At 49.6% G+C, this 13,256-nt stretch overlaps 1 protein-coding gene across 3 annotated transcripts; it reads left to right on the top strand.

The window, feature by feature from the left end:
• Nucleotides 1–2,853: 2,853 nt before the first annotated feature.
• Nucleotides 2,854–12,558, top strand: LOC125507763 (DNA-binding protein HEXBP-like). Of its 3 annotated transcripts, XR_007282973.1 has the most exons (6): nt 2,854–3,077; nt 4,047–5,692; nt 9,094–9,292; nt 9,443–9,524; nt 9,622–9,787; nt 9,877–12,558. XR_007282973.1 is itself a non-coding variant. In XM_048672255.1 (2 exons), exon 2 carries the CDS (start codon nt 4,066–4,068, stop codon nt 5,146–5,148), a length of 1,083 nt encoding a protein of 360 aa, XP_048528212.1. In that variant the 5' UTR covers nt 2,854–3,077; nt 4,047–4,065; the 3' UTR covers nt 5,149–5,794. The 3 variants fall into 3 exon arrangements, 1 of the variants encoding a protein (XP_048528212.1); XR_007282974.1 differs by lacking the exon at nt 9,443–9,524; XM_048672255.1 differs by lacking the exons at nt 9,094–9,292; nt 9,443–9,524; nt 9,622–9,787; nt 9,877–12,558 and having other exon boundaries at nt 4,047–5,794.
• Nucleotides 12,559–13,256: the final 698 nt, after the last annotated feature.

Genomic DNA, 13,256 nt, shown 5'->3' with positions numbered 1-13,256 from the left:
GAACCTTCTATACATCTTCAAAGTGAATTTTGAGAAGGCATATGATAAGGTCAAATAGTCATTCCTGTAGCAGGCCATGCATATGAAGGGTTTCACTGGGGCATGAAGGGATCAGGTGGATTCTTTTGTCCAAAAAGATAGTGTCGGTACTAAGGTGAATGATGACATTGGTCATTATTTCCAGACGCATAAAGGCCTACGACAAGGTGACCCGATGTCTCCTATTCTGTTCAACATTGTGGTAGACATGTTGACAGTGCTCATCGGTCGGGCCAAGGAAAAAGGCCTGGTAGGTGGTCTTGTTCCCCATTTGGTGGATGATGGTGTTTCTATCCTACAATATGCTGACGACACTATCCAATTCATGGAGCATGACCTTGCAAAAGCGAGGAATATGAAATCAATGTTATGCCTTTTTGAACAATTGTTCGGGCTGAAAATTAACTTTCATATGAGTGAATTGTTCTGCTTTGGGCGAGCCAAGGAAGAACAAAATAACTACAGACAATTGTTCGGTTGTGAACTGGGATCTCTGCCCTTCAGCTATCTAGGCATTCCAACACACCACAAATTAACTAATAAAGAGTGGAAATGTATTGAAGATCGATTTGAAGAAAATCTAAGCTGCTGGAAGGGTAAACTTATGTCATATGGGAGAAGGCTAGTGCTGATTAATTCAGTACTGACTAGTATGCCCATGTTCCCACTATCTTTCTTTGAAATACCTAAAGGGGTATGAAAGAGACTAGACTTCTATCGATCTTGATTTTTCTGGCAGACAGACGAGGTTAAGACAAAATACCGCTTGGCAAGATGGGATATAATTTGTCGACCCAAAGACCAGGGGGGGTCTTGGGATTGAGAACCTCGAGATTAAAAACAAGTGCGTGTTGAGCAAATGGCTATATAGGTTATCTTTGGAATCAATTCTATGAAATAAATACCTACACTCTAAAACTCTGGCTCAGGTTACTGTAAGACCTAATGATTCACCATTTTGGAAGGGGCTCATAAGAACGAAAGAGACTTTCTTCCATAGGGTGAGTTTCGTTGTCGGGGACGAAACGATAACAAGGTTTTGGGAGGATACTTGGTTAGGCGAGACGCCATTAGCCCTGCAGTATCCTACCCTGTATAATATTGTGCAACGTAAGGAGGATTATGTAGCAACAGTATTGCAGACGGTACCTTTGAATATCCAGTTTCGGAGGGCTTTAGTAGGGGAACGATGGGACTCATGGTTTCACCTGGTACGGAGGTTGATGGACGTTCACCTCTTCGACCAAGCAGACACCATGAAGTGGGAACTGACAACGAACAAAGTGTTTTTAGTTAAATCTATGTACTCAGACCTTATTAATTCTGGTCCAATCCCAAGATCGATAGACATTTGGAAAGTAAAGGTCCCCTTGCGCATTAAAATTTTCATGTGGTTTGTCCACAAACAGGTGTTTTTTTAATCAAAGATAACTTACTAAAGTGACGATGGGTCGGAAGTCTACGATGTTGTTTTTGTGTTCATGACGAAATAATCCAACATTTATTTATTGATTGTCCTCTAGCGAAATTACTTTGGCGATCTATACATATAGCATTTAACATCATGCCGCCGGATAGCATAGATGTGTTGTTTGGGACGTGGTTAAATGAGTTACACCCCGAGGTTGCGTCAAGTATTCAGATTGGATATGTGCATTTCTCTAGGCTATATGGAAGTGCAAGAATAATATGATTTTTAATAGATTACATATTTTAAACTTCTTGCAGATTATTATCAGAGCTACGACATGGGTCTGTACGTGGTTGCTACACTCTCCTATGGGCTCTAGGGCTACTGGGTGCAATCGATGGGAGATGGTAGTACGGGCTATTTTCAACCGATTTAGATGACAGTCACATAATAGGATAGGTCCTTAATGTCCTCCCATCCAGCTGGTTGTGGCTATGATTTATTTTCTTAGCCTTTTTTCATTTGTGCTCCCTTTGTGAGATGTACTCCGGATTTCAGACTTTGTGTTTTGCTGAACTAATAATATGGCTGCATGCATCTATCGGATGCAGAGGCCGGGAGATAACCTCCTTTTCAAAAATAAAATAAAATCCGGACAGCCTATTTTTAAAATTTCGTTTTTATTTTTCGTTTTCGTTTTTCTTCTACTTTCAATAATTTGGGAATTAAAAAAGATTAAAAAATTATAAACATGTGAATTTTGAAATGAAATGTTTAATATTTCATAAATGTTTATGGATCCAGAAATGTTCATGGTTTTTAAAAAATGTTTGCATATCAAAAAATATTCAGGAAATAAAAAAATGTCATGGTATTTTAAAAAAGTTTGTGTATTAAAAATGTTAATTAAATTGAAAAAAAATCACCAATTCAAAAAATGTTCATGAAATTCAAAAAATCATCATGCATTTAATTTTTTCTTTGAGTAAAAAAAATATTCATGAATTTTAGAAAATTGTTCCACCAAACAATTTCCAAAAAAAAGTTCGTATGTTCTAGAAATGTTCGCCTATTCAAGAAAAATATTTTAAAAAATGTTTACAATAAAAAAGTTTGCAAATAGTATAAAAGTCCATGAATTCTAAAAATATTCATGATTTTAGAAGATGTTTGAAAACCTGTAAAAATGTTCACGATTTAAAAAAAAGTGATTTTATATCTCGGTGATGTAGCGAAATGTGGTCATGGCCATTGAAGATTATATTTTTTTTTCTCTTGTTGCAATGCACGAGCCGTTTTTGGTAGTAATAAGAAAAGGGAAGGAACCTAAAAAAAAGGGAAGGAAGGTTGAAGCCCACTCTAGTCTCTACTCTACTTTGCATTGGCCTGTCGTGTGTATAGCAGTGTTCTTGTACCGCTCAAAAAGAAAAAAAAAACAGTGTTCTTGTTCCTCATCCCTACTCGTTGCTGCTTCTATTTTCCCCTTTCCCAACAAAAGTTCAGAACCGAACCAGAACTCCGGTTGTTGACCGCGCCGCCCGAGCTTGCTGCTGTATCACCATCGTCGTCGCCGCCGCCGCCGCCGCCGGGTCCCCTTGTCCTGCTCACCGCTGCTCACGCCCCTCAGGTATCTCACCGTGGATCTCACCCATCTTCCGTTTAGATCCTCGGAATTGGTAGCTGATTCGGTGCGTGCGTGGGGTGGAAACAGATAGTGAATTCTGAGCCTACATAGCAGAGCAATCCCACTGAAGTACTGAACCCTCTTTCTTCTGCGTCGTGATTAGGCGAGCCTTCAATCCTACCTACCATGTGTTCATCAGTTACTTTTTTCTTCTTCTTATATGCATATCATATCAAATACTCCCTATGTCCCGAATTACCGTCCGTATCTAGACAAATCACAAATCTAAGACAATTAATTCGGGACGGAGGTAATATATCACACCGCTCATTAAGCAATTGGCTGCAGCTCAACCATTGCCCTCTTTAGTACGTATTTTCTTTCTTTTCAAAGAAGGGATCTTTCAGCTTTGTACATCACAAAGTTATAATCTCTCTCTCTCTCTCTGGGCAGTATGTCGATATTGGTTTTTCCTCTTATGCATACCATATCAAATAAGTACTTTGCACTGCTCATTGATAAGCAGTTTGCAGTAGCCGCTGCCAGCACAAAAGAAGCAAAGTTTGCTGCAGCTTGAAGCAATTGCCCTGTTAATATTCTTTTATTTCTTCTCAACGGACAGACCTTTGTACATCACAGAATTAGCCCCTCTCTTATGTTTGCTGCAATCTCTCTCTCTCTCTTAGCAGTATGTCTGCGACCTGATTAGCTCCTCTCTTCACATGTTAGATTTTCACATCGGCAGTAGGAGCATATTGACACCTCTGCTCAAACAGAAATGATATAGTTGAGGCATTGTTTGCACCTGTATAGTTGAGGCCTTGTATGCATGTACATCAGTGGATGCTGTTTAGCTGTTTGGGCTATATTCTGTTGCATATACACAGTGACTTCTACAATATCATTTTTATCCTACTCCTCAAACTAGATTCTGCCTTGTCTCATGTTTTCCCCTCCGATCTGTTATCCCAGCTGGTCAGAAACAATTCAAATGGAAACCAATGGGTTATCTCTCAAGACTCAGGAAATCGGGTCAAAAAGGAAGTGGGAGACTACCACAGACCTCAGCCGCCGCTTTTGCAGTAATCAACATGAAAATCCATGGAATGATGGTTCGCTCACTACCTCGCTAGGGAGCCATAAAGATTTCCGCTTTTGCAACCAACGTGAAAGTCCATGGGAAGGCGGTAGAACAGAGCATCAGGACAAAATGAATGGGATAATCACTTGTTTGGTTTGTGGCAAGGAAGGACATTACAGTTGTGACTACCCTTTCAAGGATCAGGAGCACAAAGTCATTTGCACACTCTGTAGCAAAAATGGCCACTGGAGCATATCGTGTTGCCAGCAGAACAAGTCGGAGAATCGCGCTTGCACCCGCTGTGGAGAGATAGGGCATAGTACTAGTACACATGGTCTCCTCAGTTGCTCAAGCTGTGACGAATATCATCCGCATGGAGAGTGTCGATTGAGCAAAGTTAAATGCTTTATTTGTGAAAGTCAGGATCATTATCCTGCTCAGTGCCCCTTGAATTGGGTATTGAATGCAGCGTTTCAGGATCAAAGAGAGAACTTCCAAGCTGCTCTGTGGCTTGCACTATCAAAACAAGTCAACACATTATCTAAACGGACCTGCCATCAAGTCAGTCCAATAGCCAGGGCATACAACTTAAGGCCAAGGATATGCTTTACATGCCGTGAAGAAGGTCATGTTGCCTTTTACTGTCCTCAGAAAAGAAGATCAATATTGCCCGACCTATCCAAAGAATTTGAAGAGAGCAGCACCATAGCTAAATCCTCCAACCTGTCCAAAGAATTAGAAGAACGGGACCCTGGTACTGCTAGTGCTAAACAATCATCAAAAATGAAACCGGCATCGGTTCTTCGATGTGTTAGCTGTGGTCAGGGAGGGCACAGGGCCAGGAGCTGTCCAACACGAGTGTTTATATGCTCCTTATGCAATGAAGAAGGCCACCGGGCCAGGAGCTGTCCAACACGAGTGTTTATATGCTCCTTATGCAATGAAGAAGGCCACAAAGCCAAGAAATGCCCTCAGAAGCTCCAGAAGCGTTAATACCAAAAGCTATCGGTTAAGCAAACAGTGATACACACTATACATGTCGTTACATTTTTCTTACGGGTGATCTAACCTAGCCGTTGCTTAACCAAGAAGTGGATACACAGGTAAAAGATGACCTTAGCACAATGGGTATATGTTGTCAAAATCAATGTGGACGCCTCCTTCGATGAAGATCGTTTTACTGGCACTACTAGGGTAGTGATCCGAGATAACAAAGGAAGGTTCATGGCAGCAAAAAATTTCAAAGTAGACTCGGTGCTTGATGGTTTGTCGACGGAAGCATTATAGCAATTACAAGAAGGATTGCTGTTTTGCTGAACCCCTGGGCTGCACCAGGATCACCGTCAGATAGCATGAATGTCATTACGACGATGCAAGATGAGGTCCATTCAGCAGGGGTTGCAGCGGCAATCTTCAGAGATTGTTACTTCGTCTCAAGAGAATTTGCCAAGGTGGAATTTGTCCATGAAAACAGAGAACCAAATACTGTAGCTCACAAATTGTCGTTCTTGCCAGAAATTCATGATTCTCGTACATGGTTAGATGACCCCCCCCCCCCCCCCCCCCCCCCTATATTGTACCTCTTATTAATGATGTAACCCTGTTTATGAATGAATAAAGAGGTATGTTTTGAGGTAAAGAAAAGATAGCAATTAGTTCCACCACGGGTGATCTAACCTAGAATCAACATGTTTATTTCCCATAACAGGGGATGCCCCAACCAAAAGAAGAAAGCAAAAGACTAGACAGAAAACAGGAACAACTACTTGGCAAATGCATTTCAGGGGATACTAAAAATATGTTGTTTGTTTTAGTTGTGAGTTTCCAGTGCTAGTATGCTAAGAAAACCTCATACTGAATGTGTTTTAATTCAATGCTATGAACGGAAGCTTTTCTGTGTTGTTTGTGTCCACCGGAGATCTGTTATTAGCAACCCTGTCTGAGCAAAGAAAATTTATTAAGTTGGCGAGAAAACAAATTGTGGGGAATCAGGGTTCTATAAACAAAACCTCATCTCTACATTTACATCCATATAGATTAAACTTCGTCTCTTCATTTTACATTTGTATAGACCCTAGCCATAACCGGAGTGGTGATGCTTGCTTCTAGTAGCTGCAAATCTGAAACTTTCAGATTCTCTTATGCGCTGATGCAAGTTGTTTTTGGCCGTAACTTAAAGGAGTTGCTCATGCCCATGTAGGATATCTCTGGTTGGTTTCGGTGCTCATGCTCATCCGCAAGCTTTTGGATTTATCGTTAGTCAGATTTATGTTTTACTTGCCCTCTTTATTAAAAAAAGACTTATGTTTTACTTCTGTTTGGTTCTAGGATCTGTGAGTCCTGAGTAGAATTAAAAGCTGGTAGGAACTTGTACCCTACCAGGCCTGGGGCGTAAGCAGTAGGGGAAGGAGGGAGCTGGACGAGGCGATGAGCGGCCGCGCCGGCGGTTGAGCGCCGTCGCGGAAGAGGAGGGAGATGGCGGCGGCGGCTAGGGTTAAAGGCGGCTAGGGTTCCGGCTCCTCTGGGAGCCGGGCAATAGAGATAATAATCTTCTTATTGCTTAATTCCAAAAAGAGTCTTACAGCCTATATTTATAACCTAGATAACTTGCAGAAGAATTAACCTAAGATAACTTGTGGGCTAAGATTGCCCGGTGGGCCTAGCTAAACCGGCCATAACACTTCTCCCCGCCTGCACAAACAGCTCGTCCTCGAGCTGTAAGGTGGGGAAGCGCTTGCGGAACTCCTTTAGGTGATCAACCAGCGTCAAACACCTTCTCGACAGCTGGGGCGGCCAGGTCGGTGGTGACGGCGTCCTCCGGAATGTAGTCTGCAACCTCCAGGTAGAAGAGTCGCGGGCAAGCATGGCCGGGCGTGTAGGGCTCGTCGCAGTTGAAGCACAACCCTTGGCGGCGACGCTCGAGTAGCTCGGCTGAGGTGAGCCGGCGGAACGGGCGCGCCGCGGTCATGGCGAGGAGTGCCGCAGTAGCCTGTGCAGGCCGACCCTGTGCGGAATCCGGCCCGGGTAGCGACCCAGCGGTCCGGGATGGTGATTCCTGCTGGATGGCCACCGCGCGGCGCTCGAAAGCGCGGGCGTAGTACATGGCCGACTGGAGATCCTGGGGTCCCCGAAGCTCCACGTCCACGCGGATGTGATCCGGAAGTCCACCGACAAAGAGGTCGGCCCGCTGCTGCGCCGTCACACCCGACGCATGGCATACCAGGGCCTGGAAACGGTCGGCGTAGTCCTGCACCGTGGAGGTGAAGGGAAGGCGGCCGAGCTCCGCTAGGCGGCTCCCGCGAACCGGAGGCCCAAAGCGAAGGAGGCAGAGCTCGCGGAAGCGCTCCCAAGGGGGCATGGCGCCCTCGTCCTGCTCGAGGGCGTAATACCAGGTCTGTGCCGCGCCGCGGAGGTGATACGAGGCGAGCCAGGTACGCTCCGATGCGAGAGTGCGCTGCCCGCGAAAGAACTGGTCGCATTGGTTGAGCCAGTTGAGGGGGTCCTCCGTGCCGTCATAGGTGGCGAAGTCGATCTTGGCAAACCGTGGCGGTGTCTGGGTCGGAGCGCCGTGTCGAGCTGGCTCAGAGGTGCGAAGCAGCGAGGCGGGTGGCGCCTGGTCGGAGTACTCCGGGTAGGGACCCGCGGAGCTGGATGGCCCGCCGAACTGCCGAAACGGGGTCGGTTGCTCCGGAGCCGTGGTGTAGACCGGCGATGGCGAAGACCCAGCCGCCCACGCTGGAAGTGGCGACGGGGAGGGCGGGAACCGGAACTGATGAATCGGGAGGCCGGTCGGTGAGGGTGCCCCTGAGCTAGGCAGGGTCGGTGCCGGTGGTTGGAGCGTCGGTGGCGGGGGGTGCACGGGGGCGTCGGTGGCCGCGGGAGGGGGTGGCTGCAAGTACCACAGAGGGGCCGCGGCCGGCGTAGTCCCGCCGGGGTGTCCCGCTGGAAACGGCAGCAGGGGCTGCCCAGTGCAGGTCGGCACGGAGAACGGCTGCAGCGGTCCGGTGGCCGCCGCCTGCGGCATCTGCTGTAGCGGCCAGGGGCCCGAGGACGGCGTCGGCGCCAAGGGCCAGAGGGGCGCGCCGTACGGAGAGATGCCCTGGAGCGGCCACGGCGTGTGGCCGTAGGCGGCAGGGGGCGCCGTCGGCAGGGGCATGTAGGGCCCGGTCGTGTACTGCTGCTGTTGCAAGTAGAGGCTCTGGACGGCGGTGATGAGGTCCCGCAGGGTGGCCGTGACCTGCTCCGATGTGAAGACGGCGGACGGCGGCGGCGCAGGAGGAATTGTGGAGGACGGCGCGGCCGGGGTCGCGGTGGAGACGGGGCCCGCCAGCGTGGTTGATCCGGCGGCGGACGTCGTCGGCGCGGTGAGGGACGGTGCCGGCAGCATCGGCGCGGTGAGGGACGGCGCCGTCGTCATCGGCGCGGTGGATCCGCTGGAAAGCGCCGGTGGTGGTGGTGGCAGGGACATGATCAGAACTTGGTCTCTGATTACCAAATTGGTAGGAACTTGTACCCTACCAGGCCTGGGGCGTAAGCAGTAGGGGAAGGAGGGAGCTGGGCGAGGCGATGAGCGGCCGCGCCGGCGGTTGAGCGCCGTCGCGGAAGAGGAGGGAGATGGCGGCGGCGGCTAGGGTTAAAGGCGGCTAGGGTTCCGGCTCCTCTGGGAGCCGGGCAATAGAGATAATAATCTTCTTATTGCTTAATTCCAAAAAGAGTCTTACAGCCTATATTTATAACCTAGATAACTTGCAGAAGAATTAACCTAAGATAACTTGTGGGCTAAGATTGCCCGGTGGGCCTAGCTAAACCAGCCATAACAAAAGCATTTGTGCCTGCATTCTCTGTTATGTGTATCTAACTAGTGCCTGCAGTTTGATTGGCTTGTGTGTCTCATTATCTGATTTAACCCATCGCTCGACAACTACTTTGATCTTGCAGTTTCAGCAATTGGTAAGGACAAGACTCACATGAACATCGTGGTCACTGGCCATGTCAACCATCACTGGGCATCTGATCTACAAGCTTGGAGGTATTGACAAGCGTGTGATCGAGAGGTCCAAGAAGGAAGCTGCTGAGATGAACAACAGGTCATTCAAGTATGCATGGGTGTTTGACAAGCTAAAGGCTGTCCTCGAAGGTGTGTCTGTTCACAATCTTCTCTGAGAGGAAAAATGGATTTCAGTAGATACTAGAGCTCTGTTGTTTGTTTTAGTTATGTGTTCCAGTGCTAGTATGTAGTATGTTAAGAAAACCACAAACTGAATGTGTTTCAATTCAAATCTGCTAGGAGCGAAGCTCTTCCGTGTTGTTTGTATCCACCAGAGATCTGTTTTTACCAACACTCTCTGAGCAAAGAAAATTTTCTTCTGGTGAAACGATCTAATCTTGTCTATTAGGCCAATGATCTTGCTCATTTCTTTGTACGCACAGTTTTTTTCCTCTAATTTTGTTTCACCCTTTTTTCAGGTCATGTAACCTCCAGATTATTCTGTAGCTGATTCCTTGAGGTTATGTAACCTTGTACATAATCGGCTTCCTGCACGTACCAAGGCAGTGGTGTCTGTCTATGTCATGGTTAGGTGCCTCCCAAAAGTCGCAAGAGCAAGCCAGGAGAAGAAGATAGAGAACCGAGGTTATGCAAAGTATAGACCTGTTTCACATCATAGCTCATCCAAGCAGCAACAAACAACTAATAGTTTCACACTTTCACATTTTGTTCAGATGCCATTTGATTAATCAATGTCCTTGGCAACGTGTTGCCTCCTGGTGGCGCTCACGAACAGAGACGCAAAATCCGCATCACAGATGGCCGGTACGTACTTTGCCCGTCTTATTCTTATTTGTCACCCACCACAAGATGAGTAAATTTTATTGAACTAGTAAAACTCAATCTGAGAAAGCACAATTTGCGTTGACGTTTCCTTCCGTTTTCTATCTGTCTCTTGGTCTTGTTCCAAGCAGCTAGCCCTTCAGTACACGTGCTGCAGCTTAATTATTCTTCTCCTTGTCTACAACGGCCCACCCTAGGATCCTGTAGTGGTTCCAGCGCTGCTGCACGTAGACCAAGAGCGCGAGCACCACCGCCATGACCGGCACCACCACGCCACCAACCTTGGAGTACAAGTCCATGGCGCCGTCTTGGGCCTCCTCAGGGGCAGGGTACATGCCAACCGCGGGAGGCGGGCGGAGGAACCCATAGACGTGTGGCAGCAGCGTCATGCCCGTGATTCCGGCGTAGTAGCTCTTCCTCAGAGGCCGGCAGTTGACGCGCCACACGGCGTTGCCCATGACCTGCGGCAGCAGGAACCATTCCCTTACCAGGCCGATGCACCGCTCCACCATGGCGGCCATATTATACGAGGGCCGGCTATAGGATTCCCCCTGGCCCTGTGCTTGTAGGGTGTACACCACATGCGGTGGCGGCTTGGTCGACGCACCGCCGTACGTGGCCAGGAGCCAGTGCACGGCGAGGACGAACAGGAGACCGACAAGGTGCAGCCTGGCCATGTCGCTCGGGACGCGTCCTGGCTCGAGCGGCGCCCGCGCCCGAGCGCGGACCCTCGACCGCCGCACCTTGTGCGCCAGGCGCAGCGTGAGGAGGAGGGCGAGAGCTTTCACGAAGTAGTCCATGTCCCAGTGCAAAGCCCCGGACCTGCATCCTGTAGTTGTCGTCGCCGTCGAACGTCCTTGGCCACGCGAGTAGGATACTGGCGTCGGTGACCAGCGCCGTGCCGTAGCCGAGCGCCTGGACGCCGAGCATCCCGAGGGAGATGTACGGCACGGTGTCTGGGTGGGACTCCATGTAGCGCAGCTGCCTGAAGGCGGCGGCGATGGTGGCCGATGGCATGGCGAGGCAGACGACCCCCTTCTGCTCCATGAATCGGTTTGACATCTCCCGGGCATAATAGGAGGGGTGCTCTAGGAGCTCAGTCCTGTTGAAGTACAGCGGGTCGCCGGTGGCCCTTGTGCTGGACAGGTGGACCTTCGCTGACGGGCTGAAGAGCCACCGCATCCTCGTCGGCGGGTACTGCACCTCCAACTCGATGGAGCTGTCCATCCCGCTTCGAAGGCCTCTCATCTTTGACATGATCTTCCATGGGGCCTCGACGCCTTGGCAGCCGACCAGGTGCATCCGCCCATCCTCCGGGTTGTACACGCCCTCCAGCGACATCACCGAACGCGGCCCAAAGAAACTGTCGGACACCGTGAACGCAGCTGACACGTTTAGAAGTTCCTGCCGCTCCACGCCATGGTCGCCCATACCATCTTGATCTTGTGCTACCGACATGCTTGGCTGGGGCACGTAGCCTGTGAGCGGACCAATCGAGAATATTTGCAACTCAAAGAAGCGCTCAGAGGATTGTCCTCCCTTCATGATCCATTCTGGCCCGGCCCGGAAATGGAGGTGCAGATCTTCACAGAGGCTCGCCATGTCACCATGGCCGGCGCGTTTCCTCCGATAGCTTATCGGAGACATACTAAGAAGTCTAGGCCTGTAAGGGTTCCATTTTTCTGTTTTTTCTGGAATTTTTTTACCGTGTTTCTTTGATTGACGCGTGTATGGGGGAGTTCCTGTGCAATGTTCTTTTTACCGGTCAAGCTTTCTGCACCTCCACCGCTTTGACTAGGTTTGATCGCACGTGTAATTTTTAGGTCGGTTGCCGCTTTGACGTAGGCCTTCTGGGGTATTCATCTTGTCTGTTGAATGCCACGCGTGTACTCTAGAGAAACCGAGGAGTTTTCTCGACGTCTCGCTTCGCCTATTTAAGAGCCAGGGCGCAATCCCTCGACGCAAATTCCACGCCGGCGAAACAGCAGCCAATTGCCGCTGGGAGACTACCGCGGCGCGATGCCAAATTTGCCGGATCTGGCTCGAAGGCCACGATCACCGCGCGAAACGGTGCTACCTCGAGGTCGCTGGAATTTCGTTGGAACGGCTTCAGCGGGCCGAAACAGAGGTCCATCTGGGACCAAAATTTGCCACGGCAGAGCAGGACCTCCAGGAAACCTAGCATCGCTCCGTTCAGTCCCTCGCATCTGAGGAGTTTCCGGCAGGCCGGCGGCTGCTTCACCGCAGGCTGGAGGCAGTGATGGGCGAGGCGACAAGACGGTGAATAGGGATCCAGGCGGCAAGCCAGAGAGAGGCAATGATGGGCAAGGCGGCGACAAGCATGAAGCTGTGATGGGTGAGGCGCCGACGGCGACAAGCCAGAGGTGACGGGCGAGGCGGCAAGGCGACGAGTCCGCGACGTCTTCTCCAACTCCCAGCAAGTATAGGCAAGCGTTCTCTGTCCATTTGTGGATGCAGTACCATTAGCAAGTACATCCCCATGTCAATCTTGAGTTCTTCACTTGTTCACTTCTTGTGCTTTACCCTTTTTCAGTTCGAGTAAATCTGTTTTCCTGACGAAAATCACCTGTTTTTCTGCTGAAAATGCCCTGTAGTAATTCCCGCTAAATGACTTAGCTGCTGTAGCGTTAGAGATGAGCTGCCGCGAAATGTAATCTCCCGCGATTTTGATCTTTGCTGCTGCTACACATGCAGTATCTCTCTCGAGTCAATTTTGTTAAAGCCCTCTCGAGGATGCAATCCTCGTCGGAATGACAGCGGGAAGTAGCTGCCGTCCATGGAGGTTATCTGCCCCATCAGGATGTCGTGACGGGTGATGGAGAACGTGGTGGGAACGTAATGGAGACATGGTGCTGGCACGCTGCCTTGTCGGTGCCGGTGCCCAAGCACGGCGTCATGCAAAGCCGCCCCGTTGACGCACTCCACATGCCCTCGGCTGACAGTGTCATCTCGCTCAGACCAGCACGCTTCACCGCCATTTCCCGATCCTCCCACGGCGGCACGGCGCGTAACACGGCCGTCACCAGCACGACCGCCTTGCCGTCCAGTCCGCTTGTCGTCCCGCACAGGAGGGCTTGCATCAGGATGGCAAAATCCGTGAATGCCCTGTTCGTTGTGTTCATGACGAACGGTCCTAGTTCACTGCAGAACTCTTCGATGGAGTCGTAGTTCCAGTTTGCACTAAGGATGTCACAGAAAAGGGACGTCTTCGTGCAGTTCCCCAGCACATCCACCCGTGACGCCGCCGCCG

The sequence above is a fragment of the Triticum urartu genome, chromosome 5 (genome assembly GCF_003073215.2).
Source record: "Triticum urartu cultivar G1812 chromosome 5, Tu2.1, whole genome shotgun sequence".
NCBI classification, from domain to species: Eukaryota; Viridiplantae; Streptophyta; class Magnoliopsida; order Poales; family Poaceae; genus Triticum; species Triticum urartu.
The sequence above is the reverse complement of the archived record's forward strand: the minus strand, read 5'-3'. Positions and strand labels throughout refer to the sequence as shown.